This window comes from Salmo trutta, chromosome 13 (genome assembly GCF_901001165.1).
Source record: "Salmo trutta chromosome 13, fSalTru1.1, whole genome shotgun sequence".
NCBI classification, from domain to species: domain Eukaryota; kingdom Metazoa; phylum Chordata; class Actinopteri; order Salmoniformes; family Salmonidae; genus Salmo; species Salmo trutta.
In genome coordinates, this window is record NC_042969.1 from 49,826,475 (window position 1) to 49,853,006 (window position 26,532).

The window sequence follows — 26,532 nt, forward strand, 5'->3', positions numbered from 1 at the left end:
ATGCGGTTAGTTTGAAAAAAAAAAAAAAAAAGAAGACATTTGTGGTTAGAGAATGCTGTTCTTCAAAACATGTCCAGATTATTTGTTACAAGGAAACGAGAGCCAGAGAGCAACTATTTCTGTATTTTGGACTACGAGACGGAAAACTCAACACTGGGTTATGAAGTTGTCATGTGATATAAAAGGTGTGTGAGAGAGAGACAGAGACAAGAAACAAAGAGAGAATGAGAGAGAGAGTGAGAAAGAAAGGTTCAGACAGGGAGAGAAAGGGAGCGAGAGGACTGGACGAGAAACAGAGTGAAGAGGCTGGTGAGATGATAGCAGCGAGCTGTATCCCTACCAGAATCCAGTATGTGGTTGTTGCGGAGGTCCAGTATCTGGATGTTGCAGTTGAACTTGAGCAGGTTGCCCAGCTGTGCAGAGTCCTGCAGGCCGTTCAGCTTGTTATCAGCCAAGTACAGCTCCCGTAGGTTCATGTTCATCTTTAGAGCCGTGGCTGGAGAGAGAGAGAGATGAGAGAGGGAGGGAGGGAGGGAGACACAAATGAGTGAAGGATGAGGAAATGGAGGCAAAAAAACTTCTCGGTTAACACAGTGATGATTTCCTGTCTCCCCTCTTCCTGTCCTGTTACCCAGCAGCATGAGTGGTCGTCCAGAGAGCCCAGCGTTCTCCAGGTGCAGTACAGCAAGACTACCGCTGATGCGGAGAGCCCGTGCCACGAACGGGGCAGAGTGGTCCAGCAGGGGCGTGTTGCGGGCGTCAAGGTACTGCAGAGAGCTCGTCTGGGGACAGACAAAAACACACATTTCAAAATCACATTTATTTTATTTAGCCCTTTTTACATACGCAGTTGTACAAAGAAAGGAGCCCTGTTTTCTAGATCTCATTACAGACCTCATGAGTCACTGACACATTCTTGTTACAATCAGAGGTAGAAACAACATTTTCTCCTCCGTGTAGACATGCTAACCCATGACAGCAGACAGTTTTGCTTGCGTCTTCGGTAAGCCGGTGATCTATAGCCCACGTACTGTACGCTGGGGCTAATATGGGCGGCCGGTAGACTAGCAGTTAGAGCATTGGGCCAGTAACTGAAAGGTCGCTAGGGGAAAAATGTCGATGTGCCCTTAACCATGTGTGCACAAACGCGCTCGTATAGAGGACGTCCTTGAAATATATATTGGATAATCCTCCCAGCATCCCTGGGTGTGGGAACAACGTGCGCAGACAGGCAGGTAGGCGCGCACACACACACACACACACACACACACACACACACACACACCCCCCCCCCCCTCGGGTTTAACTGTGACCTGACCTCTTCCATAATCCAGCAACCTCCCGTAATCTGTAATCAGAGCTCTGATAGTGATGACTCACGTCACAGCGCCAGTTAAGACCATTATCCCCTGGCTGGTACTGGAAGCCAATACCATTATTCTCTAACAAATACGTACGACTCCCATACAGCGATGATAACATTTTCATAACCATGTCCAGACACGCACAGCACCTCTGCAAATGTAAAGGACGTCGCACTGCTTGCTCAGAGTACTGCTTCGCCTGCGATTTGGCTCAGAGGCTCAATCCCAGGACCTCTGCCTTGCAAACACGTGACCTCCCTCCTGAAGCGTCTCTCTATACATCACGCTATTGAAAAAGGCCTTCAAATTGCGCACGGGGCAGCGCTTCACGCTGAGGAGTGAGTTTCACAGATCCCCGTCTGCTACACTAACACGTAAGCCAAAAAAAGCGCATGCGTGTATGTGCACTGAACATATGACTACAAAAAACCTTCGGCATGCCCGAGCATCCGATCGCCGCCCCAGGAGGTGCTTAAGCTGGAGACCGTAGGCAAGTCTCATCATCATACATGCCCAGGGGAGATGTCTTTCTAAACCGACGTGGACTAAGTGCTAATGACTCACAGTGTTTCATCAACTCAGGGGATAGGATATGTTGCAAACCCCGTTGATTTAAATGCATTCAACACATGCTGCTGGATTCTACCCATTGTGTCATTTAAAGAACCAATCCCTTGCTTATTATGATTGCTAAATACTGTCAAATTTAAAAACACTTGACCCCAATCCCTAAAAATGGCACCTTCCTGTATTATACAATGTTTATTCTATTCTACTGAGCCATTTACTTCATTCATGTATTCTTAACTTTTCTTATTGGTTGTTGCTTTGTCGAGGAGGAACCTGCAAGTAAACATTTCGTTGGACGGCGTATACCATACATACGACTAATAAAACATTCCGAAAATAATTTAGAAAAACAATAAAAAATGGTTGGTGATAACATCATGCATCACACATCCTCTGTTCTACCATTGATTTCACACCCCCAGAGGTCAAGACCTCTCACCTTCCTCATCATGTGGGCTGCGGCCTGCCAGCCGCGGGTGCCGATGTGCTTGTTGAAGGAAATGTTGAGGTGTGTGGCCGACTCATAGTACTCAATCATGTCAAAGAGAGCTGACGCACCCTGGGAGGAAGAGAGGAGAGACATGATTAGAGAGGATCAAATGTTAGGATATAAGGCCAGTGTAAAGTGTGGCCTAACTACTAAGATAACATCAGAAAAGAGAAATATTCCCTAAACATATTCTAAACAAGTGTCGCCGTATGTTCTAAAAAAAAAAAATAATGTAGAGAGGGGTGTTATGGGAGGAAGGGCTGACAGTGTTGTGCACAACCTCTTACTACGGAAACGGCCTGCTGGAACATACCACTGGTTGTTGAATGTGCGTGCGAGTGTGTGGTCGAGATGACTGTGGCTAGGGCAGCAATAATACCGTGCCTGTGGAATTATTCATGCAAATCAAATCAAACAGAACATTGTCTTTAATTAAATAAGCTAAGACAATGTTCCACCAGATTCTATCTGACCAGAACCATGACAGAGGACCGTCCAAAAGTAAAGAAACTAAACAAATAAGTACCGATGGATGACCCTGACTGGCTGGTGTAGCTACAACACTTCCTGAACAAGAATGGAGGACAGCCCAGTAAGTCTCATTAACAGTGAGCCTGATGAAGTGAGGCAGCTGGAACACACTACAGAGCGACTGGGCTGGTCCATGGCTCTGCCACAACCACTGCCTCTCTCATTCACCCACTCTTTCGCTGCCTTTCACTCTGTCGCCCAGGTTAGGCCTCCCTCCAACCCCGTACCCTACCACGACCCTCTGCCTCGGGGGGAGACTCTGTGGTAGTGCCACTGAAACGAAGGTAAATGAGCTCACCTAGTCAGTTCAGTAACATTTTCAGGGCAGTCAGTGAGTGTGGTAGTCAAGTGTGGGGATGCGCCTGCATTTATACCGTGACGTATTTCTTCAGTACTGTCGGTGCATCTATGCATGCACACATGAATGTATAAAAGTGTAGGTCTACAGTATAGTCTGTGCAAGCATGGACAACACGTGTGTGCATTTACTGTACATGAGTGAGTAGCTCATGGAGCCAAGCCTACAAAAGGAAATAAGAACTCAGCAGCGTCGGTTTGTGTCCCTCTGCTCTACAGTAGAGCTGTCTCTGTCTGATCGTCTGTGTGTCTCATCCGCTCATCGAGCCAAGCCTACAAATATCTGTTTGAGGAAATAAGTGGTCAGACTCAATAGAGCTCTGTCTGTCTGACCGTCTGTCCGTCCGTCTGTCTCTCTCAACCCAACCCTCTCGAATGGTGTTTACACTCAGAGCTCTAGAGTAATCACACAACCCTGGGAACCCCTAGACATCCTGTCAGAGGGAGGGAGGGAAAGGAAAACAGAGAGGGGGAATGACAGGACGGGGACATAGGAGGGGAAAAAATAATGAGAAGGAGTTGAAGAGAGACGGTAAATGGAAGATAGGAGGGGGAAACCGGGAAGGGAGAAGAGGGGGGAAAGAGTAAAGAGTGTGGACAAACATACATCTTCATCCAGGTTGGTCTGCTCCAGGTCCACCACTTTAAACTGGACCCTCTTGAACACCTCCTCCAGGGACTCACACGCCTTATAGTCCAGCTTCTCACCTGGAGGGACACACAGTTCCACCTAAAGTAAGACCGGTAGTGTGCATGCGTGTCTTTGTATGCGTGTGTGTCTTAGTATAGGCTTACCTTTAAGGTCCAGGCATTCATTTCGATGAGTTAGGTCTTTCAGCTCCTAAGAAACACAGTGGAACAGAACAACCCTCAGTCAGACACAAACCCAATCATTCCGACGGACGACACAGCAGGAAAATGTCACCACACAGAGACTTGACTTTGATCACATAAAAATGTGACCAATTTGAACCCATGTAAATGAAAAACTGCTCCTGTGTACATAGACTTAAACCGTTGACACGAAGAACAGATCGGTAAAATACAAATGCTCAATGGGATTAAAGTGTGTGTGTGTGTGTGTGTGTACTCTTACATCAGTAGAATACAACATCAAGCCAAGACCTGCCTGAACAGACAGGAAAACTGCAGACAAAGCATTTCTTCTGATATCTGGACTAGTGTCATAGTATGATAGTGTGCCAATAACAATATCCAGTGTCTTTATCTGTTAAAATGTCTCAGATCTCCACATAGGTACAGAGGGATTCTGCCCGTTCACACACAGTGTGTGTGTGTGTGTGTGTGTGTTGTAACCAATGTTCCCTCATTTTTTCCGGCACTGAGCAAATTTTGTCTGCTGAGCGCAAACTTGAAAGTTACTTGAACGTTGTGAAAATTCTGTGCAACTTCCAGCAAGCATTTACTGTGAACACTGAGGCTGTACTTGCCTTAAGTTACAGCTTAAACAGTGGCAATATAGGCTACTGTGGCTATTCGATCATAATGTAGGCCTACCATAGTGGCCTACCATCAAAAGCAATGGAAATAGCTGATATATTATTCAGCCTATGGTAGCAGCCAATGTTTGGTCTTCAATGTAGGCCTATATTCCATGAGACACATTTTATTTTTTATTTTTTAAATGCAGGGCTTGAAATTAACCTGTTTATCCACTTGTCCTTCAGACTGATGCAAGAAACCACTTAAAATAAAGTGCATTATTCACATACCATTATTACAGAGAATCAGACACATTATGCTACATTCTGCCTACTGGCTACTTAGCTTATTCAAGCCTGTGTCTCCAAATACAACACTGCCCCTTTATGACAAAACAAAAGAAGCTCTTTACCCGACTCGCTTTTCAAAGATGTCTAGAAATGTATACGGTTTGTGTAGGAAGCAATCCCTCCCCTATTGACTACAAATTATCTATAACTAGGCTAATAACTCACTAACTAGCAAAGGATGTGAACAACATGTGCACACGTGGCTACATGCGCTTGTTTTTGAGATCAAAGCGAGAGCTGTATCTACTCACGACCGCTCATGCTGTAAACACAGTCCAGTTCAAAGTAAATGGGACAGACAAATATGTGATCCATTTCAGGAAACTAGGCGCATGTCGCGGGTCACTACTTCACAGGAGTGCCGTCTAAATGTAAACTTTTTTTTTAATCAAAATCGCTTCTTGAACATGTGAACTTTCATGTGCCTGAATTAACTTGTATGCCATCTGTAAATATGAATAAAACTTTTAAATTATGAGCCTAGTTGGTTTAGCCACAGAAAAAGCCTGCAACCTTCCTGCTAGCCATGATTGGCTGAGATAATGAGTGGGCTGGACATGCTGACAGATGAGTTTGGATTGGTCTGCCATATACTGTAGCACACTTCTGTCTAGTTGAGCTGGTCATTATATCTAGGTAATCCTGCATAAGTGTTGCTCTCCACTTTCTGGAGGACCAAGTTTTGAAATCAATGGAAATTGAGTATGATAGCTAAGGAGATTGAGAAAAACCCTGTCTCCGGATTACATTTTCAAACTAAGGGCAACCATGGCATCCAATAGGAGACGTGTCCATCCATGAATGATGTATACGGGTAAGATAGTCTAGCTAGCTACATTTTCAGATATTGGTTAGCTACCTGCAGATCCATGCAGGGTAGTAACGTCATGAGTTGTGATCATGGTTCATTGTTTAGCTAGCTAGCTACATGTCTTAACAAAAAGACTCCACTATGCAAGTAACCATTTCGGGTGCGTTCGTAAATTCAGTCTGGCCATCTACTCCGATTTCAGAGCACTCTCGCCTGAGTTTGACAGAGCGCAGAATAACTGATGAATTTAAGAACGCTCAACACCCGTTGAATATGGCCGGTGTCAGTAAGCGTTGGCAAAAAAACATAATTAAATTGTTGCCAGCAGCACAGTTAGTCACCAACACTGTTTAACATCAAAACAGCCTAACCAGCTATGCTAGGGTGAGTAAACTGGTCAGTTTGGGCAGGGGCTAAAGCTTAAGAGGGTGTGAATGATGCTGAATGGGTGTAGACAAAGAAGAGCTCTCCAGTAGGTACCAAAACATTCAAAGGCCATTTTCTCAAAAGTGAGGTTACATGTTTATCAACTTTCAAAGCAGATTTACTTTCCCATTGTTCCTCAAATGCAGTGTATGATATACCATTTTGTAACTCTGTCGCTCTGCTTTTATCCAATGTAAAAAACACAATTTCAAATTTTGATACATAAAAGACAGAGTCAAGGTGGTCGGTCATATATATGTCAATTGTCTATTTTGCATATAGGCTTACTGCAGCTCTGATTGTTTATGCCGCAGCGGTCTGTGTAGAGTATGGGCTGAGTAGCGCGTGTCAATACAATAGAATCCTACTCTGATGCCTACAACAAAATCTCTTCCGTTGTTTTTTCTTCTTTCCGGTATGTTGCATTGAAAGTGGCTACTATTGTGTTGAGTGGATCAAAAGTAAAGGGAAACGTTGGTAGTGTTAACAGGGGAAACTCTAGAACAGTGGTCACCAACCTTTTCTGAGTCAAGATCACAGAGTCAAAAAGCAAGCAGAGATCTACCACTCAGATTATTATTTTTTTATAACATGACTTAAACGTAAGCCTATGCAACATTAACCAATTAAAAACAGTACAATAGCAATGCGGCTTGTGCAATAAGCTATAGGACCAATACATTATCACAGCATATTGGCTTTGCTTGAATTGGCCTGCCAATACATTGTTGTTCGGGATATTAAAAAATATATATATATTTAAAAATTTGAGGTAGGCTACATGATCCGTTGTTGTATTACTTGTGAAGCACAGCTGAGTGAGCATACACTTATTTTTCTGGGCTGATGGTGCCTGCGTCTGATGGTCAGTCTCAGCGGAGGGAGAGAGCAGCGGACTGAGGTTCCACCTCTCAACAGCCCTCCGCTCTCCCTTTCCTCCACTGACACTGACCAAAAAGGGTTCACCGTCTTCCAGCTGGCGAATTATTTCTGTCTCATGCACAAACTCATGTTGTTACACCTATGAACAGAAAAAGTTAAATATTCCTTGATATTAAAAAAGACCCAAGCAGCTAACGACAACAATGCAAGCCTATAGCTACACTTTCCTACTCATTCATTACTGCTGCAGTGCTTGTTGTAGCGCTGAGTGGAAATAGGAAGAACGCGAATTTTATGGCTTATAAGTGTTGACAGTGCAGGGTAAGAACTTAAACATGAACTCACTCATAAAAACAGCATGTCTATGCTGCATTTGTTGACAGTCTCTAGTCATGGTTTTAAACATATTGAAATCTCAAAGTATCAACTTTTGCTGTAGCTTTTTCTGCGCCTGCTACGTTACTGCAGACGCGGTCATCTGAGCCATCTGATTGGCCAGCGGTAGGCCTGGGAAGGCAGAGTTTATACCTTCAGACACATGCAATGGTTCAAAATGGCAACAGTTCCCCTCCCGGGCACAGGGCAGCTGCATCGGGTGCTTCTACCGCCAACAGCCCAAGACAAAAAAAGAAATAAAATAGGATCAAGGCTTTATCGATGTTTTTTTTACAGAAATGTTTGGCAATCGACAAGGAATGCGATCAACCAGTTGGTGACCACTGCTCTAGAAAGTTGAGTGAAGTTCAATCTCGTGCTTCTCTCTGTGGGCTGATATTTCTGTGCGGCAGTCTCGGAGCTACTCACCTGGCTGACGCACAGCAGCCATTTTGTGCCAATAAAATGCACACGTTCAAAGGACAAGGGAAATAGTGCATCTGAAATGTAGCAGGTCCATGAAACCTGAGCTGTACACATTGTGATTACAGTGTGTTATTGAGGCCTTTGGCAGATATTGCCCTCAGTCACCTCTATACACCCCACAAGACTGTTTACGTGACGTGTGTGTCCTCACTCCACAGCAACCAATTATATTCTGTACGGTTAGTGTCATAATGCTGCTGCATTCAAAGAATTGTATTCCCACTCTAGATGAAAACGACACCCCCGGAGGGGGGTGGGGGTGGGGGGCTATTCCAATCCACCCTTCCCCAGCCCACCGACAAAACCTGTCGCCTTCCCTACTAACCCCCCCCCCAGCAAATCCCACTGCGCTGCACTACACGGCCCAGTGAACATGCACTCAATAACCTCACCTCTCACGCCACCGTTCGTGGGCTGCTCATCAGATAGCCAACACGGAGTACATTAGCTAAAACAGACCTGTGTCCTCGTATCAAAAGCAAAGTTCACCGGAGCGTATTTCCAGGGAGATGACCTACACAACCAAGACCAACATTAGAGCCATCCGTTCATATGTTAATGTCAATACTTAAAAATGCAGATGATAAAATACAGCCAGTTCTGTTCAAGTTCAGCAGTGATAGATAGCTGAGAATGGACCATGGCTCTGAAGCTCTGCTAGGATCTGACTGAGTTGAACATAGCCCAGCCAGACAGCCATTAATGTGAGAAACTACAGACGACAGCAGAAAAACAATGACCTTTCTATTTGCTCCCTGTTTGTTTTGGAAAACAGTCCAAGGTAAACTGTCCTTCTCTCAGCACATATCAAAGCTGCAGGCTAAAGTTAAATCTAGACTTGGTTTCCTCTATTGTAATCGCTCCTCTTTCACCCCAGCTGCCAAACTAACAGTGATTCAGATGACCATCCTACCCATGCTAGATTACGGAGACATAATTTATAGATCAGCAAATAAGGGTGCTCTCGAGCAGCTAGATGCTCTTTACCATTCAGCCATCAGATTTGCCACCAACGCTCCTTATAGGACACATCACTGCACTCTATACTCCTCTGTAAACTGGTTATCTCTGTTTACCCGTCGCAAGACCCACTAGTTGAGGCTTATTTATAAAATCCTCTTAGGCCTCACACACCCCTATCGGAGATATCTACTGCAGCCTTCATCCTCCACATACAACACCCGTTCTGCCAGTCACATTCTGTTAAAGCTCCCCAAAGCACACACATCCCTGGGTCGCTCGTCTTTTCAGTTCGCTGCAGCTAGAGACAGTAACGAGCTGTAACAAACACTCAAACTGGACAGTTTTATCTCAAACTCTTCATTCAAAGACTCAATCATGGACACGCTTACTGACAGTTGTGGCTGCTTTACGTGATGTATTGTTGTCTCTACCTTCTTGCCCTTTGTGCTGTTGTCTGTGCCCAATAATGTTTGGACCATGTTTTGTGCTGCTACCATGTTGTTGTTATGTTGTGTTGCTGCCTTGCTATGTTGTCGTCTTAGGTCTCTATGTAGTGTTGTCTCTCTTGTCGTGATGTGTGTTTTGTCCTATATTTATATAGTATTTTTTTTATCCCAGGCCCCCGTCCCCGCAGGAAGCCTTTTGCCTTTTGGTAGGCCGTCATTGTAAATAAGAATTTGTTCTTAACTGACTTGCCTAGTTAAATAAAAAACGTCTCCCCTGTGAAGTAGTGACCCATGACATACGCCTAGTTTCCTGAAACAGGTCACATTTTACTGTAAACAAATTGACAACAGACTTTCAGCACGCTTATAGGGAAGGACATTCAACAAGCACGGCACTTACACAAATTACTGACGATTGGCTGAGAGAAATTGATAAAAATATTGTGAGCTGTTTTGTAAGACTTCAGTACGGCTTTTTACATTAAATCGACCATAGTCTTCAGATGGAAAAACATATGGCTTTATACCCTCTGCTATATTGTGGATAAAGAGAAACCCGTCTAACAGAACACAGAGGGTGTTCTTTAATGGAAGCCTCTCCAAAAATAATCAAGTTAAACTGTCATGGTCAAAACATGTTGATACAACAGTAGCTAAGATGGTGAGAAGTCTGTCCATAATAAAGCACTGCTCTGCTTTTTTAACAACACTATCAACAAGACAGGTCCTACAGACTCGATTTGTGGAGTCACCTGGACTACTGTTCAGCCGTGTGGTCAGGTGCCATAAAGAGGGTCCTCGGAAAATTACAATTAGCTCGGAACAGGGCAGCATAGCTGGCCCTTAAATGTATACGGGGAGCTAACAAAAATATGCATGTAAATCTCATGGCGCAAAGTGGCGGAGAGATGGACTTCATCACTACTTGTTTTTGTAAGAAGTGTTGTTTAAAACAACTATCACACAGCTCGGACACCCATGCATACCCCACAAGACATGCCACCAAAGGTCTCTTCACAATCCCCAAAACAAGAACAGACTATGGGAGGCGCACAGTACTACATAGAGCCATGGCTACATGGAACTCTATTCCACATCAGGTAAGTGATGCAAGCAGTAGAATCAGATTTAAAAAGCAGGTATAAATACACCTTATGGAACAGCGGGGTCTATGAAGAGACAAAGGCACAGACACATGATAAGACACACACATATGTACACATGGATGTTGTATTGTACATATGTGATAGTGGAGTAGTGGCCTGAGGGAACACACTAAACTTATTGGGTAAAGTGTTAGGAAATGTAATGTCACGTAATATTTGAAATTGTATACAACTTCCTTAATGTTGATGGACCCCAGGAAGAGTAATGGGGGATCATTCATGAATACAAACACACCCCTCTGGAGCAAATTAAATAGTAATTGTACCATTACTACAGCTGGTTTAGTCACCTGTCATGAATAATACATAGCCATTAGTGCAATATACTATGTTGCCAGAAGCCTACAGCAGATGCATGTGAATGTGGCTTAGTGTGAGAGGAAAGATGGACCTATTCAGGTCAGTGAGTGTGTGAGCAGCAGACAGTGAAGACATGTGAGACCCACAGGGGTACTGTATAGTGTGAGGCACCTACTCCGGTACAGATACGTTAATCTGACTGAACACGTTTCTGGAGCTGATGGTGTGTGTGTCCTGCATTCTGTGTGACCCTCCGTGGCATTCTGGGATTGGCAGGTCCTCCACTCCAACCTGGGGTGATTATGTATGTATGTATGTATGTATGTATGTATGTATGTATGTATGTATGTATGTATGTATGTATGTATGTATGTATGTATGTATGTATGTATGTATGTATGTATGTATGTATGTATGTATGTGTGTGTGTCAGAGGGGTGAGGGAGGAACTATGGAAAGGGGAACCCGATACGGCAGTGCACAGGGCCCCGACAATAGGAAGCAATAGGACTATGTGGCTGTACGTATGTCTGCACCTGAATAATGAGTACATGTGTGTAGGCCTATACACTTTAATGAGTCAACAGTATGCCAAAGTGAATATCTGTGTCATATCTGAGTGAGTGTACATGCGGGTATAGATCTATAGTTGTGTGTGTACAGTATGGGTGTGTGTACCAAAGAGGGAGATTCAATGTCCTTGTGCAGAGGGGGAGCAGTAGAGGCAGAAATGTGACACAGGGCTGTCAAGCGTTGGGGCCACTGAGGCTCAGGCATTCCACACACAGCCCGAATAGGCTAGAGTCCCTTAAACACACAAACTTAATGTAGGTAACCTGTAGGCCCCTGGCCGGACACCACGTGCACAGTACACACTAAATAAAGAGTGCATTTAAAGGGAAGGGGGGGGGGGGGGACCCACTAAAAACTCCTCTTTCTGGGAAGCCATTTTGTTTGAAGGGTCTGTTTATACAGCCGTTTTTTCCAAGGATGACTAAGCAGAAAAACTGTGCCATAGTGGATCAGAGCAGACCAGTAGCCAACACACTGACGACACTGTATTTATTCACTAGCTGTTAACCCCACAGTGGAAAGTTACCCAGGCTTTATTTAAGGCCCGAGCAGAAGGCCAGCTAAGCGCAGTGATGAGTCTTTCCACAAGTGTGCGTAATGTCACCCCCTCTCTCGTCAATGACTAAACACAGCCTGAGTGGGGTAATGGGAGATTCCCTGAACCGCCGTCACACACACACACACACACACACACACACACACACACACACACACACACACACACACACACACACACACACACACACAAGCAAGATAGAGCAAAAGAGAGAAAGAAGGCGGATTGAGCAAGTTTTTTTGCGAGGAATGAGTGAGGTAGAGAGAGAGCTGCAGGAGGGATAGACCGGCGACAGTACAATGGTTGAGAGGGAAGTAAGGGGGGGGCAATTCTTCTACCAGGAATATGTGTGTTTGTACAGTGTGTGTGTCCTGCAGGGCTGGGCGATAAATCAAATGAATTCAATTCATTTGAATGTATGTTTCGGCATGATATTCCAAATGCCTGTATTGCAAGTTTTTTTGTTTTTATGAGCGTTTATGTCTGCGTGTTCTCATGTTGTCTTTTTGGTCTCGTCTCGTTTGCGCCTTTCTGTGCTGTGTACACCTTCCCATTTACACCAGAGATCTGTATATAATGAAGAGATGCTCATGTCTCCGCCAGAACAACAGGAGTCGTTGTCCCAAAGGCGGGAAAGTAGGCAACAAGCTTAGGTTAAAAATAAGCGCATAGGGATTATTTTGGACAGATTGTGAAACCTCTCGCCTCGCCTCTTTCTCCCAAGCCCCCCCCCCCCCCCCCCCACCACAACAAATATGAGAGATCACGTCTTCCTCTCTGACAAACGGTTACAACTCGCTATTTGCATTTGAGGTTTGTTCCAACAGAATCGGTCATACGGACACCGAAACACATGGAGACATAATTTTTCTGTAATAGAGGAAGTTAAACAGGGTATGGTTAGAAAGGTTATGTTTCAACTCCTTAAATTTCAAGCAGAGCAGATACTACTGAAACAGATGTACCAATCAACATTGCCTCTGGAAAATGAATGCTCAGTCTGTCGCGCGTACATTACAGTACCACGTTTCGCTAGCAGCATTTTGGTCAAATAAAGATTGTTATACTAGCTGTTTAGTGTTTGTGCAATAAACACAAAACTATTATATAAAGGAATTGGCAACTCGTTCTCATTCTGAGAAATAAGGCAGGCCACTTGATTTCAACATCTGAACAACGTGGACAGGCTAGCATGCTGTTCAAACAGTTGGAAACGGACAGAAGGGTGTGTTCATAACTATTCAACGGTTTTGCCTTGTTAGCTGAATTCAGAGCTTGTGAATTCTTATTTTTTTATTTAACTTGATCAAGTCAGTTAAGAACAAATTCTTATTTACAATGACGGCTCACCCCGGCCAAACCCGGACGCCGCTGGGCCAATTGTGTGCCGCACTATGGTACTCCCAATCATGGCCGGTTGTGATACAGCCTGGAATCGAACCAGGGTCTGTAGTGTAGCCTCTAGCACAGAGATGCAGTGTCTTAAACCGAAGTATTTTGATAAAATAATTACATTTATTAGTGGGTCTTAAGGTTGTGGAAAGCATATATTCAGCCTAGGTATAATTTCACGATCTCTGAATTCAATAGATTGTTTTAAATGCAGTGGATTTGACTTTTAATTATACAACAAAGCTTATTTAGAGAAAACATCAAATCGAGATACATCGCGAATCGCCCATAAGTTTGAAAAAGGTTTTAAGCCCTAGTGTCCTGTGTGTGGGCAGTGGCAGCGCAAACTGCAAACATCCGACAGTTATAACATGTCCCTGCACTCCACATCCTGCTACCAGCCCGCCTGTCGCTCACCCTCAGTGACTCGTCCATATGAGCTCATCCTCACCCACTGCAGATTCCTACTGCCATCCCACGTGCACAAACCCTGAAGCCCATTGTCTTGCTAAGACAAGACACACAACAGAGAAAGACTAACCTGCTCAGGAGGCTTTAGGAAGATACTGTGGGAATTAAAACCCACCTATACTTCTGTATGCAAGCAAGGGCGTGTGTGTGTATGTGTGTATGTGTGTATGTGTGTATGTGTGTGTGTGTGTGTGTGTGTGTATGTATATATATATATATATATATATACTGTTCAAGGGTGTGTGTTTGAGAATGTGTTTGAATGTCTGTGTGCATGTGTGAGCGTATGCGTGAGTCTGTTAAGGGTGGATGGATGGGTGGCCAGAGTTCTGGGGTGGGTCTTGAGGAGTAAGCACTTCCATAAATACTCACTCAAAACTTTCCAATGACACGGCACGGCAGACAGAGACATGCTGGAGTGCGCGGGTCGCTGCGGAGGTAACCGTGGCAACTTACAGTAAGAGGGTCACACACTCCCTCCTCTTATGCTACTTATGGCTGTGCCTCGGTCTTGCTCTTCATTTCCATCCATCAATCAATACATTACTAATTCCATCTGTTATTGCTCTCTTTACAAGCAAATATCATGGTATCAATACTGCATTGGTTGACCTCTCACATGAACGGAAAGGAAAAAGACTACTGGACAATAGAATCACAGTGATAAGCCAAGTACAAACAGGCATGGTCCGTGTCATAATCGGTTATCCAGTCATGAGCCCTCCCCCTGTTCTGCCCAGTCACTTAAGGTTATATAGGCCTTTCACAGGTTTCCCCATTCATTCCTGTTCTGTTGCCAAGACAAAGGAAAGTATATATATATATATATATATATATATATATATATATATATATATATATATATATATATAAAAATATAAATACACATACAAAAATATAAATACACATACATATATATTTTTTTTAAACAGTAGAGGCATTCCCTATCAGATCTCAGGAGCTGCTTATTCCTAGGGATTGGAGCACACATGACCTTGCAAACAGAAAAACAAACATCAACAAACAAGAAAGACACAGCACATAAATCCCCCTGCTGCTGTCAGCAAAGCCCAGCCAGCGACATGACTATCCCCACAGTGGGTGTGAGCTGCCCCAGCAGGGTGGTTTGAGGTCAGGTGATGTTTGATTGGGTGTCAGGAGTGATGAGGGGTGAGAGGGTTCCACTGGTACCAGATTTTGGTGAGGTGGTGATGGTGTTGGGGATTTAAAGTCCAGATGTAGGCCTAATCCAGCTCCACGACAAGACTCTAGCCTGAATGATGTCTAGTGTTTCAGTGCTGTTATTAGGCTACTGAAGTAGTGGCATGGAGAATTATTTTTCTATCTATATCTGTGTGCGTTTCAATCAGGTTTACCTGCATCTGTTTGAGCACTTTGGGGATGAGTTTACAGTTGAGTTTCACGCAGGCCTGTCTGTAGGCAGAGAGAATCTCATCCACCGTCACATTCTGGGCTGAAAAACAAGAGTCAGAGCAACAAGGTGAGACACATGATTACACACACTACAAAAACACACACAAGTGGCCTGTTGATGACATCAGTTTGCAGCACAGTACGATTGACAACATGGTGACATAACACTCCCATTTTCTAGGTATGTTCTCACCTCTTTATAAAACATTTGCAGCTAGTGCAACATGCCCTGCCTGCAACATGCCCTGTCTGGGACTGCGTAGAGTAAGATCATAACCAAGTTTGCTACAACGACAAAAACTAAAGCCGGCAGGAGTACCGTTGAGGACAGTGGTGTCGCTCTATCACAAAAAACAAAAAGAGTTCTACAAGCAGTTGTTACAACAACAAAATAACTTCAAGTGTTGTGTCCAAATACTGGTGTAGTCAACTAATAAAATAATGTACAACCTGACCAGAGAGGTCCACGACCTGAAGAACAGTTTGCAGTTCTCCCAGGGTCAGCTCGATGAGTATAAACAGGATAACAGCAAGATGACAGCAATCTGTAAGTCATTGTGATAGGACATCAGTTCTGTATGTGAATCCATGATAACAATGACAGAGAAATCAGAGGGACAATCAAGGCGGAACATGGTTGTGGACGGAATTGCAGAATTGCCACGAGACCTGGACGGAGTCTAAGGACGAAGTGAGGAAAATTATCTCGAAGAAACAGATGATGGACCACAGGAAAATTGAAGTGGAACACGCACAGAGAACTGGAAAACACACCACCAGCCCAGGTGACAGGCCCAGGGAGATAGTGGTCAAGTTCCTGAGATTCAAGGACAAGATAGCTGTTCCGGAAAGAGCCAAGAACTTGAGAGAAACGTTTATCTTCCTCAGCGAGGACTATCCGGGCGCTGTGCGCCAGAAGAGGAAAGAACGGGGGACATTGCTTACATCTACTATGACAGGCTCATTGTCCACCCTCCCAAAAGCCTGGAAGGAAAGAGAGACAAGCCTATTGGTTCATAGCTTCAACCCCACAGCACACACATATCCCTGTAATGCTTAGAGATATGTCAAATGTTATCGGCACATCTAAAGCCTTTTCTTTTGGGGTGTTGCTATAGGCCACCAAGTGCTAACAGTCAGTATTTAAATAATGCGTGTGAAATGCTTGATAGTAATATGTAATGTAAATAGACAGGTCAACTTTTTTGGGGACATGAATATTGACTGGTTTTCATCAAGCTGTTTGCTCAAGAGGAAGCTTCTCACTGTAACTAGTGCCTGTAATCTGGTTCAGATTATTAATCAACCTACCAGGGTGTTTACAAACACTACAGGAACAAGATCATCCACATGTATTAAATCACATTTTTACTAATGCTGTAGAACTTTATTCAAAAGCTGCATCTGTACCCACTGGAAAAAGCGATCACAATATAGTGGCTATATCCAGGAAAGCCGAAGTTCTGAAAACTGGGCATAAAATAGTGTATTAGAGATCATACAAAAGACTTGTGGATAATGTTGAAAATATTTGTTGATCTGATGTGATTAATAAGGAGCATCCAGATGCTGCACTTGATGACTTTATGAAATTGCTTCTTCCAATTATTGATAAACATGCACCTGTTAAGAAACAGATGTAGAAATTATGGTAGAATGACAAATTCAACTGCATCTTTCATCGAATCAGATGGCTTATTCATCACAAAACCATTTGATGTTGCCTCGTTAAAATTATTCCTTCATTGGCAACTTAGACAGGAAGTGCAAACAACGAACAGTGAGCCATCATACTCATGCATAAAAAAACTACTAATGAAAAATATTGCAAGTTTGAATTTTGTAAAGTTAGTGTGGGAGAGGTACAAAAATGATAGTTATCGCTGAATAATGGCAAACATCCTGGCATTGAAAACTTAGATGGAAAGCTACTGAGGATGGTAGCTGACTATAGCCACTCCTATCTGTCATATCTTTAAACTGAGCCTAGAGGAAAGTCTTTGTCCTCAGGCCGGAGGGAAGCCAAAGTCCTTCCACTACCCAAGAGTGTTAGAACCAGTAAAGGCTGCTTTAACAGCAGACCAATCAGCTTGCTGCCAGCTCTTAGCAAAGCAATGTTATTTCTCTAAACAAATGAACAGACTTCCAGCATGCTTATAGACAAGTCCTCAACATGTACTGCACTGACACAAATGACTGAGGATTGGTTGAAATCAATTGATAATAAAAGCCTTTGACATTATTGACGATAACCTGCTGTTGAGAAAATGTATGCGTGATGGCTTTTCAACATCTGCCATATCAGAGCTACCTATCTATCTAAGAGAACTCAAAGGGTTTTCCTAAATGGAAGCTTCTTTAATGTCAAACATGCAAAGTGTGGTGTACCTCAGGGCAGCTCTCTAGGCCCCCTTTTCTATTTTTTTACCAATGACCTGCCATTGGCATTAAACCATGTGTTTCCATGTAACTGATGATTCAACCATATATGCATCAGCAATCACAGCTAATGAAGTTACTAAAACCCTTAACAAAGAGTTGCAGTCTGTTTTGGAATGGGTGGCCAGTAATAAACTGGTCCTGAACATCTCTAAAACTAAGAGCATTGTATTTGGTACAAATCATTCCCTACGATCTAGACCTCAGCTGAATCTGGTAATGAACGGTGTTGCTGTTGAACAAGTTGAGGAGACTAAATTACTTGGTGTTACCTTAGATTGTAAACTGTCATGGTCAAAACATATAGATTCAATGGTTGTAAAGACGGGGAGAGATGCTCTGCTTTTATGACACTGCACTTAAAAAAGCATGTCATGCAAGCTCTAGTTGGGTCTTATCTTGATTATTGTCCAGTCATGTGGTCGAGTGCTGCAAGGAAAGACCTAGTTAAGCTGCAGCTGGCCCAGAACAAAGCGGCACGTCTTGCACTTCATTGTAATCAGAGGGCTTATATAAATACTATGCATGCCAGTCTCTCTTGGCTAAGAGTTGAGGAGAGACTGACTGCATCACTTCTTTTTATAAGAAACAAATGTGAAATGCTAAATTGCATAGTCAATTTACACACAGCTCTGACTGACACACACTTACCCCCCAGATAAGTCACCAGAGGCCTTTTCAGTCACCAAATCCAGAACAAATTCAAGAAAGCATACAGTATTCTATAGAGCCATTATTGCATGGAATTTCCATCTCATACTGCTCAAATGAATGACAAAACTGGTTAAAAAATAACAGATAAAAGCAACACCCCACTAGGCTACCTGGGGCGGCAGGTAGTCTAGTGGTTAGAGCGTTGGACTAGTAACCGAAAGGTTGCAAGATCAAATCTCCGAGCTGACAAGGTAAAAATCTGTCGTTCTGCCCCTGAACAAGGCAGTTAACCCACTGTTCCTAGGCCGTCATTGAAAACAAGAATTTGTTCTTAACTGACTTGGCTAGTTAAATAAAGGGGGGGAGAAACGCCTCTCCCCTATTTGAAATAGATAGTTTGTGTGCATGTATTGATATGTAGGCTAAGTTAAATTTTTAAATGAATGTAGTTCTGTCCTTTATCAATTAATGTTCTGTATTATGTCACGTTTCATGTTTTGTGTGGACCCCAGAAAGAGTAGCTGCTGCTTTTGCAACAGATAATGGGGATCCTAATAAAATACCAAATACCCCGCAAGATGCCTCTGTACTGCAGATTTCTAAAGAGTCCACTGTGTGTGTGAGAGACCGACTGCCACCCAATACCCTCTCGTTCAGAGCCAACTCATCAGATGACCGGGGTACAGATTCAGCCCCGTTGTTTCAGCTCAGAGAGACTAATGAGAGAAATGCAGACAACGGGACAGGGGTACACACACACACACACACACACACACACACACACACACACACACACACACACACAATGCATAAAAGGTCTGATATTTTGTGCTGCCATCAGCAGTTTGGCTACTTACGCTAAAGTGAGACAAATTGCCTCCACTCTTCCCCTCTCCTTTCTTCCCTTCCCTCCCCCTCTCCTTTCTTCCCCACCCTTCATTTGACTCCCGCCTTTTGCTTCTAACCCAACCCCACTCCTGAGTGACAGGCCAGTCATCCCTAGCCTGAGTGCCAGTCAGTCTCCTGCCAACTCCTAATGGAATTTTCATGTTTAGCTTGCCAATGAATCACGCAAAAGCACAAACAGACATGGGACCAGGCTAAGGATTGTGTAAGACGGTGAACGTTGAAGATAAAAATGCAATGCACACAGACTCTGCGCGGTTTGACTCCATACAGTATGGTTCAACCAGACATTCAGGCGCTGCAGTGGCATTTTCGTAGTGTGGGATCTTAACACACCAAGCTTTTTGATATGAATCCACAACAAAGATAACACTGTGTCCTAGTGGCTTCTAGGAAACCTGAGGCTTTAGTCATTCTAACCTATTCATGGTCAAGTGACAATGTAATAATAGCAATGAGTCGCCAGGGAATATCCCACAATTAGGCTTACTGGGTCTACATGTGTGTGAACATGTTAGTGTGTGAGTCCGTCCATGTGCATATGCACAGGGTGTAGGCCTGTGTGTGTGTGGGTGTGTCTAACAGATGTTAGTCTGTACAGTGCACAGTGCGAGAATGAGGCGGCAGGTAGCCTAGTGGTTAGAGCGTTGGACTAGTAACCGAAAGGTTGCAAGATCAAATCCCCGAGCTGACAAGGTATCTGTCATTCTGCCCCTGAACTAGGCAGTTAACCCACTGTTCCTAGGCCGTCATTGTAAAAAAGAATTTGTTCTTAACTGACTTGCCTAGTTAAATAAAGGTTGAATAAAATAATAAAAATGAGAGGGTGTGTGTGTGTGTAAGTGATCTGCTAGTGGGAGTCACATACTGTGGCTTTGTCTGTCCGCAGTAGAGACAAGTATTCAGTGTTCCCTAACACACACACACAAGGCTGTCTGATCTGCTCCAATCACAGCCCAAATAACTCATGACCAGAGAGCACCACCGGACAACAACACTGTGTGTGTGTGTGTGTGTGTGTGTGTGTGTGTGTGTGTGTGACAGAGATATAAACCCACCTTATAGTCCAGGTGTTAGCTTCCCTCTAAAGCATGTAATCAAAACAGATTAAGTCCATTTCCAAAACACCTATAACCCACAGTCCTCCTCTTCCTGTGCCAATTCTAATGACCTGCAACTGCAGGCAGATAGTTCTGCTGCCATGGCCTGCTTCTAAAGCTCTCCTGCAGGCCAGACAGGCCCAGCCAGGGATCAGTATCACGAGGCTCTGCCTGCCTTCAGACCCAGAATGAAAGAAAAGCCTGGCAGGCTGCACTAAAGAGCCCTGGAAAGCACATAAACAGAGCTGCGCTGCTTATGCAACACACCTACCGCTCAATTACACACACTGAGCAAAAGGTTCAGGGCATCAGCTGTTAGGCCCAGGCTGGGCTATATCAGGACTGATGAGGATACGGCAGAGCGGACAACAGAGGAGCAAGGCTTTCAAAAGCGGGTCAAAACAAAATGTGTCTGAAGAGAGGGCGAGTGAGTGCGGGTGCAAGTGCATTGTGTGTGTGTGTGTGTGTGTGTGTGTGTGTGTGTGTGTGTGTGTGTGTGTGTGTGAGACAGAGCGAGAAAGAAAGTGTAGGCTACGTGCGTGTGCACCCAGACCTGTTGATCCAGGAGGTGCTGGATTGAATTAGAACCACCTGGCTGGACATCCAGGGCAGGAAGCAACTCAATCGCCCGTCTCTAAATACAACACAAAAGTTTCGTGAGATCTCCTCAAACTAACAGAGATCGAGCATCTTCCCTTCCAACCAAATCTCTAGAAGCAGATTGTGAATTGACCTTCACAATCCCTCCCCCTCACATTAAGACCATTCCTTCGCCACCAACGTCACCCAAAAACATTCAACCTCAACATAGAACATTTCGCTTGCATTCTACCAAGTGTAGCCTAAGTAAGAGTCGCACTGAGCTACATGTCAGCTCGTGTCAACATTCTGTGTGTGTGTGTGTGTGTGTGTGTGTGTATGCTTGTGTGTAAAACGTGTCCTTGGAAAAGCATTGGGTCTAGCTTGCAGTGTTGTTGTAGAGCAGGAGTGAGCGTAAACGCTTTCCAGAGGGGGGATAGAGAGACGTGAGGCGCAGGAAGGGAGCATCATTCCCACAGCCCAGAGGTGGAGAAACTCCCCTGGTTTTCACAGCATGCACACACATACAACATTCATGATCACTTTGTTACCTACTGTCAGTACAGTAGAGCGCTAGGCCTCAGCAAGCAAGGAACTAGAGTTGGAGTGGGAGAGTGTTCTGTTGAGAAGCCAGGGGCACACTGTGTACCATATAGCTGCCTGGACAGCTACAGCTCAAGGTAAACAAAAGCAGGGAAAGACTTGCAATACAAGCTACAGGGCCATAAAGTCTGGGCTGCTCACCTCCCCCAGTAATCTGTGGGTTTTTACTGCAACAGCACTGTATCGGGCTGTATCGCACAATCCCTGGGTCTAAACAAAACTTCTAAAACCAACCTACAGTTTGATAGGGAGATGCTGTCTGTCTGAGCTCTGAGGACAAGCCAAACTGTGCCAAACGCACCATTTTATCCCTCCTTAAATGACAAATGTGCAGGCAGCAGGCACAAACCAACATGTATTGTCACTAGGATTACCTATAGCCGACATCAATAACCTGTTTGTACGGCACCTGGCTGCACAAAGGCCAGGAAGAAAACAAACCTGTGGGGTTCGTTAGCACTGTTGTGAAATAAGTTAAGTGTCAAAAGAAATTGGATGACAATCGATTTTCTTTCGCATTCCTTTTCTTTGTTCGGCAGATTTGGGTTTATTTAAATGTATCCCATCAGGAACAATGGAGCCTAAAACCTTCACCACAAATGCAGGTATTTGAGCCATTGAACCATATTTTATGAGCTCAAGCAAACGTTCAACAGACGGTCCCTGATTGGACTACATGTTATAAACAATGACAGAATTCACCTCAGTGGTGAGCTGGTGGCCAGGCGAGGCATGGACAAAAAAATATGAGAGAACCTGTACAGTCAGTCTCTGGGGCGGCTATGCGATTACAACACTACTGTAGGTATTGGCCAGCCTTCATTAAGCCGCCATGGAATGCATAGGTTCACAAGTGCTGCTGCAGAGCCTCCACTCCCAGCTCCTGAGCTTAGCTTGCTGATTCCTAATCAATAGGCCGACAACACATAAATGAACACTAGAAAAGCCTGGCCTTGAGGGACCCCTCAAGCAATTGACAAATATTTTGGACATCAACACTGACAGTCTTAAATTATTATTTTTTTAAATCACATATGCCATTGGAAAAATAATCATTTGGTTGTGTTTACTAAGCTCTTAGGTAACATTAGAATACGAAATAAAATGTATTTCAAAGAACATAATAGCATTTATTAGTTTATGTACAGTGCCTTCAGAAAGTATTCACACCCCATTGACTTTTTCCACATTTCACTGTTACTAATGGGATTAAAATGGATTATTTTTGTATATTTTTTTTAAGATTCAAGAAAAATAAAACACTAATATATCTTAATTAAATAAGTAATCAACCCCCTGAGTAAATACATCAGAATCACATTTGGCAGCAATTACAGCTGTGAGTCTTTCTGGGTAAGTCTAAGAGCTTTGCACATCTGGGGCCTCATTTATCAATCATGCGTAGGCACGAATCTGTGCGTAAACCATGCTTGGAATCATTTCCACTCAAGGTGTGAGATTTATCAATATGACCACGTTTGCTTGAGAGTGAGCGTAAATTTATGCACAGCCATGACCATGAGTACGCAGTGCCAAGTGGTGGAATAAGGGAACTGCTTGTCAAGACGTGGGTGGAATGGGGAAAATGTTGGAAATTTGTGAAATTGTGAGAGTAATAAATCATTTTTCGATTTCATTGTGAATTCATGGAACATATAGTGATATCATAATGACCACATCAGTGCATATAAAGTACAGTAATTTGTTGAATTAGAGTCACGTGTGAAAGTGAAACCATTCTTGAAATACTATAAAATCGAATGAGATGGCCGATCTTGCTCTGCTGGATGATTTGGCACATTGTGCATTTAGCAGAGAGCGTGTTTCTAGAGACAGATGGGACTTTATTGCAGAAAGTACAGATTGGTTTCGGGAAACGATATCTGATGAGCCCACCTTAAGATTTTTGCGAGGATGAAAGACTTACATCAGAAGGCAAACATGCCATTCCGGTGCTATCCACTCTTGGGTGTTTGGCAACAGGCACTTTCAGCTGGAACTTGCTAATTGGAATCTCACAGCCACCGATGAACCAATGTGTTGGAGGCAATCAGCAAAAAGAACATCTCATCCTCTGACAATAGCACCTCTATTTCAGTCGCTGAAATGTTTTATTTGTGTTCCTAAGCTTCTTTGTTTGCGCCGTTGTATCTCACGGTATGGCATTTTATACTTCCCACGGGTTTTAAAGGCATCATTTTGAATTGCAAATAGCCAAGGTCGTGCACGAGCACCGAGGCTGAGAACCATTGGTATTTATCATTGGTTCTCTCCTACAGGTGGATGTATGACTCTTGTGGGATTGTTTGATAAATCACACTTTCTGTGCGTACAAACATACTAAATCCCACGTAGTATTTTACAATAGTTTATATACAATATTGATAAATGCTCATTCATTTTTAAACTGTCAAGTTGTTTTTGAATCTGCCAGATTCCAGCCTTGCTGAAGCACCCCCAGATCATCACTGATCTTCCACCAAATTTCACAGTGGTTGTGAGACACTGTGGCTTGTAGGCCTCTCCAGGTCTCGCACCCACTGTGAAATTTGGTGGAGGATCAGTGATGATCTGGGGGTGCTTCAGCAAGGCTGGAATTGGGCAGATTTGTCTTTGTGAAGGACGCATGAATCAAGCCACGTATAAGGTTGCCCTGGAAGAAAACTTGCCTTCTGCTCTGACAAATGTTCCCCAACTCTGAGGATTGGTTTTTCCAGCAGGACAATGCTCCATGCCACACAGCCAGGTCAATCAAGGTGTGGGTGGAGGACCACCAGATCAAGACCCTGTCATGGCCAGCCCAATCTCCAGACCTGAACCCCATTGAAAACCTCTGGAATGTGATCAACAGGAAGATGGATGGTCACAAGCCATCAAACAAAGCTAAGCTGCTTGACTTTTTGCACCAGGAGTGGCATAAAGTCACCCAACATCAATGTGAAAGACTGGTGGAGAGCATGCCAAGACGCATGAAAGCTGTGATTGAAAATCAGGGTTATTCCACCAAATATTGATTTCTGAACTCTTCCTAAGTTAAAACATTAGTATTGTGTTTAAAAATGAATATGAACTTATTTTCTTTGCATTATTCAAGGTCTGACAACACTGGATATTTTTTGTTATTTTGACCAGTTGTCATTTTCTGCAAATAAATGCTCTAAATGACAATATTTTTATTTGGAATTTGGGAGAAATGTTGTCAGTAGTTTATAGAATAAAACTAAAAAAATGTTCATTTTACCCAAACACATACCTATAAATAGTAAAACCAGAGAAACTGATAATTTTGCAGGGGTCACTTAATTTTTCCAGAGCTGTATGTATGAATTATATTTATTCTGAACAGTCTTTTCACTCTGACAGTTAGGTTAGTATTGTGGAGTAACTATAATGTTTATCCATCCTCAGTTCTCCTTTAAACAACCATTAAACTAACTGTTTTAAAGTCACCATTGGCCTCATGTTAAAATCCCTCAGTGGTTTACTTTACTCCCCGGCAACGGAGTTAGGAAGGATGCCTGTATCTTTGTAGTGACTGTTTGATATACCATCCAAAGTGTAATTAAAACTTCACCATGCTCAAAAGGATATTCAATGTTGGCTTTTTTATTTTTACCCATCTACCAATAGGTTCCCATCTTTGGTAGGCATTGGAAAATCTCCCTGGTCTTTGTGGTAGAATCTGTGTTTGAAACACAATGCTCAACTGAGGAACCTTACAGATAAATTGTATGTGTTGGGTACAGAGATGATAGTCATTCAAAAATCATGTTAAAACACTTATTGCACACAGTGAGTCCATGCAACTTATGTGACTAGTTAAACACATTTTTACTCCTGAACGTATTTAGGCTTGCCATAACAAAGGGGTTGAATATTTATTGACTCAAGACATTTTAGCTTGTCATTTTTAATTAATTTTGTAACATTTTCTAAAAACATAATTCCACTTTGACATTAAAGGGGTATTGTGTGTAGGCCAGTGACAAAACAAATCACAATTTAATCCATTTAAAATGCAGGCTATAACACAACAAAATGTGGAAAAAGTCGAGGGGTGTGAATACTTTCTGAAGGCACTGTACACCATCAGAGACATTGTACCATCCCTACACTGTCCGTCCGGCAACACACTGTAGGCCTATATGGCAGTGTACAGAGCTGAATGAGCGAAACCGTATAGGCGAACGAGGGAGGATGGGAGTAAGGAAAAACGGTATTGGCCACTGCATTATGGAGAGGACAGGACTAAACGAGAGTGAGGCAGGTGAGTAAGGTAGAAAGAGATGATTGGGAAGGAAGGAACGAAGGATGGGAGTAAAGGTAAAGAAAAAAACTTGGATGGAGACAGAGCAGCTCTGCTAAACTCTGACAGCACTGCTGACAGCACAAAACTCAGCGAAAGAAAAACAGGGGGGGGGGGGGGGGGGGAGTGAGCCAAAAGGTGGAAGGAGAACAAAGAGGGTAAGCAGATATGTGGAAGTGAGACAGGGGTGAAGAATGGAGGGAATACAGGCAGGCCACTGAGAAAGAGGGTAGAAGGCAGGCAAGTGTTAGACACTTGGCCCTGCTCCCTTTGCACTAGCTAGCCAGATTGGTAGAACTAGAATGAAAGCACAGGCCAAAAGGGAGTACAGTCTCATAAGATTTTTTGTAAAAAAGAGTCTTCAACAAGTGCGGGAAAATTTGGCTTGACATATGAAGAGGACTCAAACAATTAGAAGCCATTAAAGTGAGCCCTAGTGAAACAGGCAGAACCTGCTCGCTTCTCCTGGGGCCTGAACGGAGAGGAGCAATCCCTATTGAGTTACTGGTCTGGGTAGGGCAGCAGGGAAGGGGCCAGTCTATGTGGGCATTTTATATTG

The 26,532-nt window shown here is 43.5% G+C and overlaps 1 protein-coding gene across 2 annotated transcripts in view; it reads right to left on the bottom strand.

Moving 5' to 3' along the window:
* Window positions 1-26,532, bottom strand: part of ppp1r37 (protein phosphatase 1, regulatory subunit 37) — a 54,186-nt gene that overhangs the window by 12,740 nt on the left and 14,914 nt on the right. For both annotated transcript variants that reach the window (XM_029772387.1, XM_029772386.1), the window contains exons 2-7: window positions 15,329-15,426; window positions 4,108-4,153; window positions 3,920-4,020; window positions 2,374-2,493; window positions 632-782; window positions 341-496 (exon numbers count right to left, since the gene is read on the bottom strand). In XM_029772387.1, the coding sequence (XP_029628247.1) occupies window positions 341-496; window positions 632-782; window positions 2,374-2,493; window positions 3,920-4,020; window positions 4,108-4,153; window positions 15,329-15,426 (672 nt within the window). The remainder of the gene's footprint in view (window positions 1-340; window positions 497-631; window positions 783-2,373; window positions 2,494-3,919; window positions 4,021-4,107; window positions 4,154-15,328; window positions 15,427-26,532) is intronic.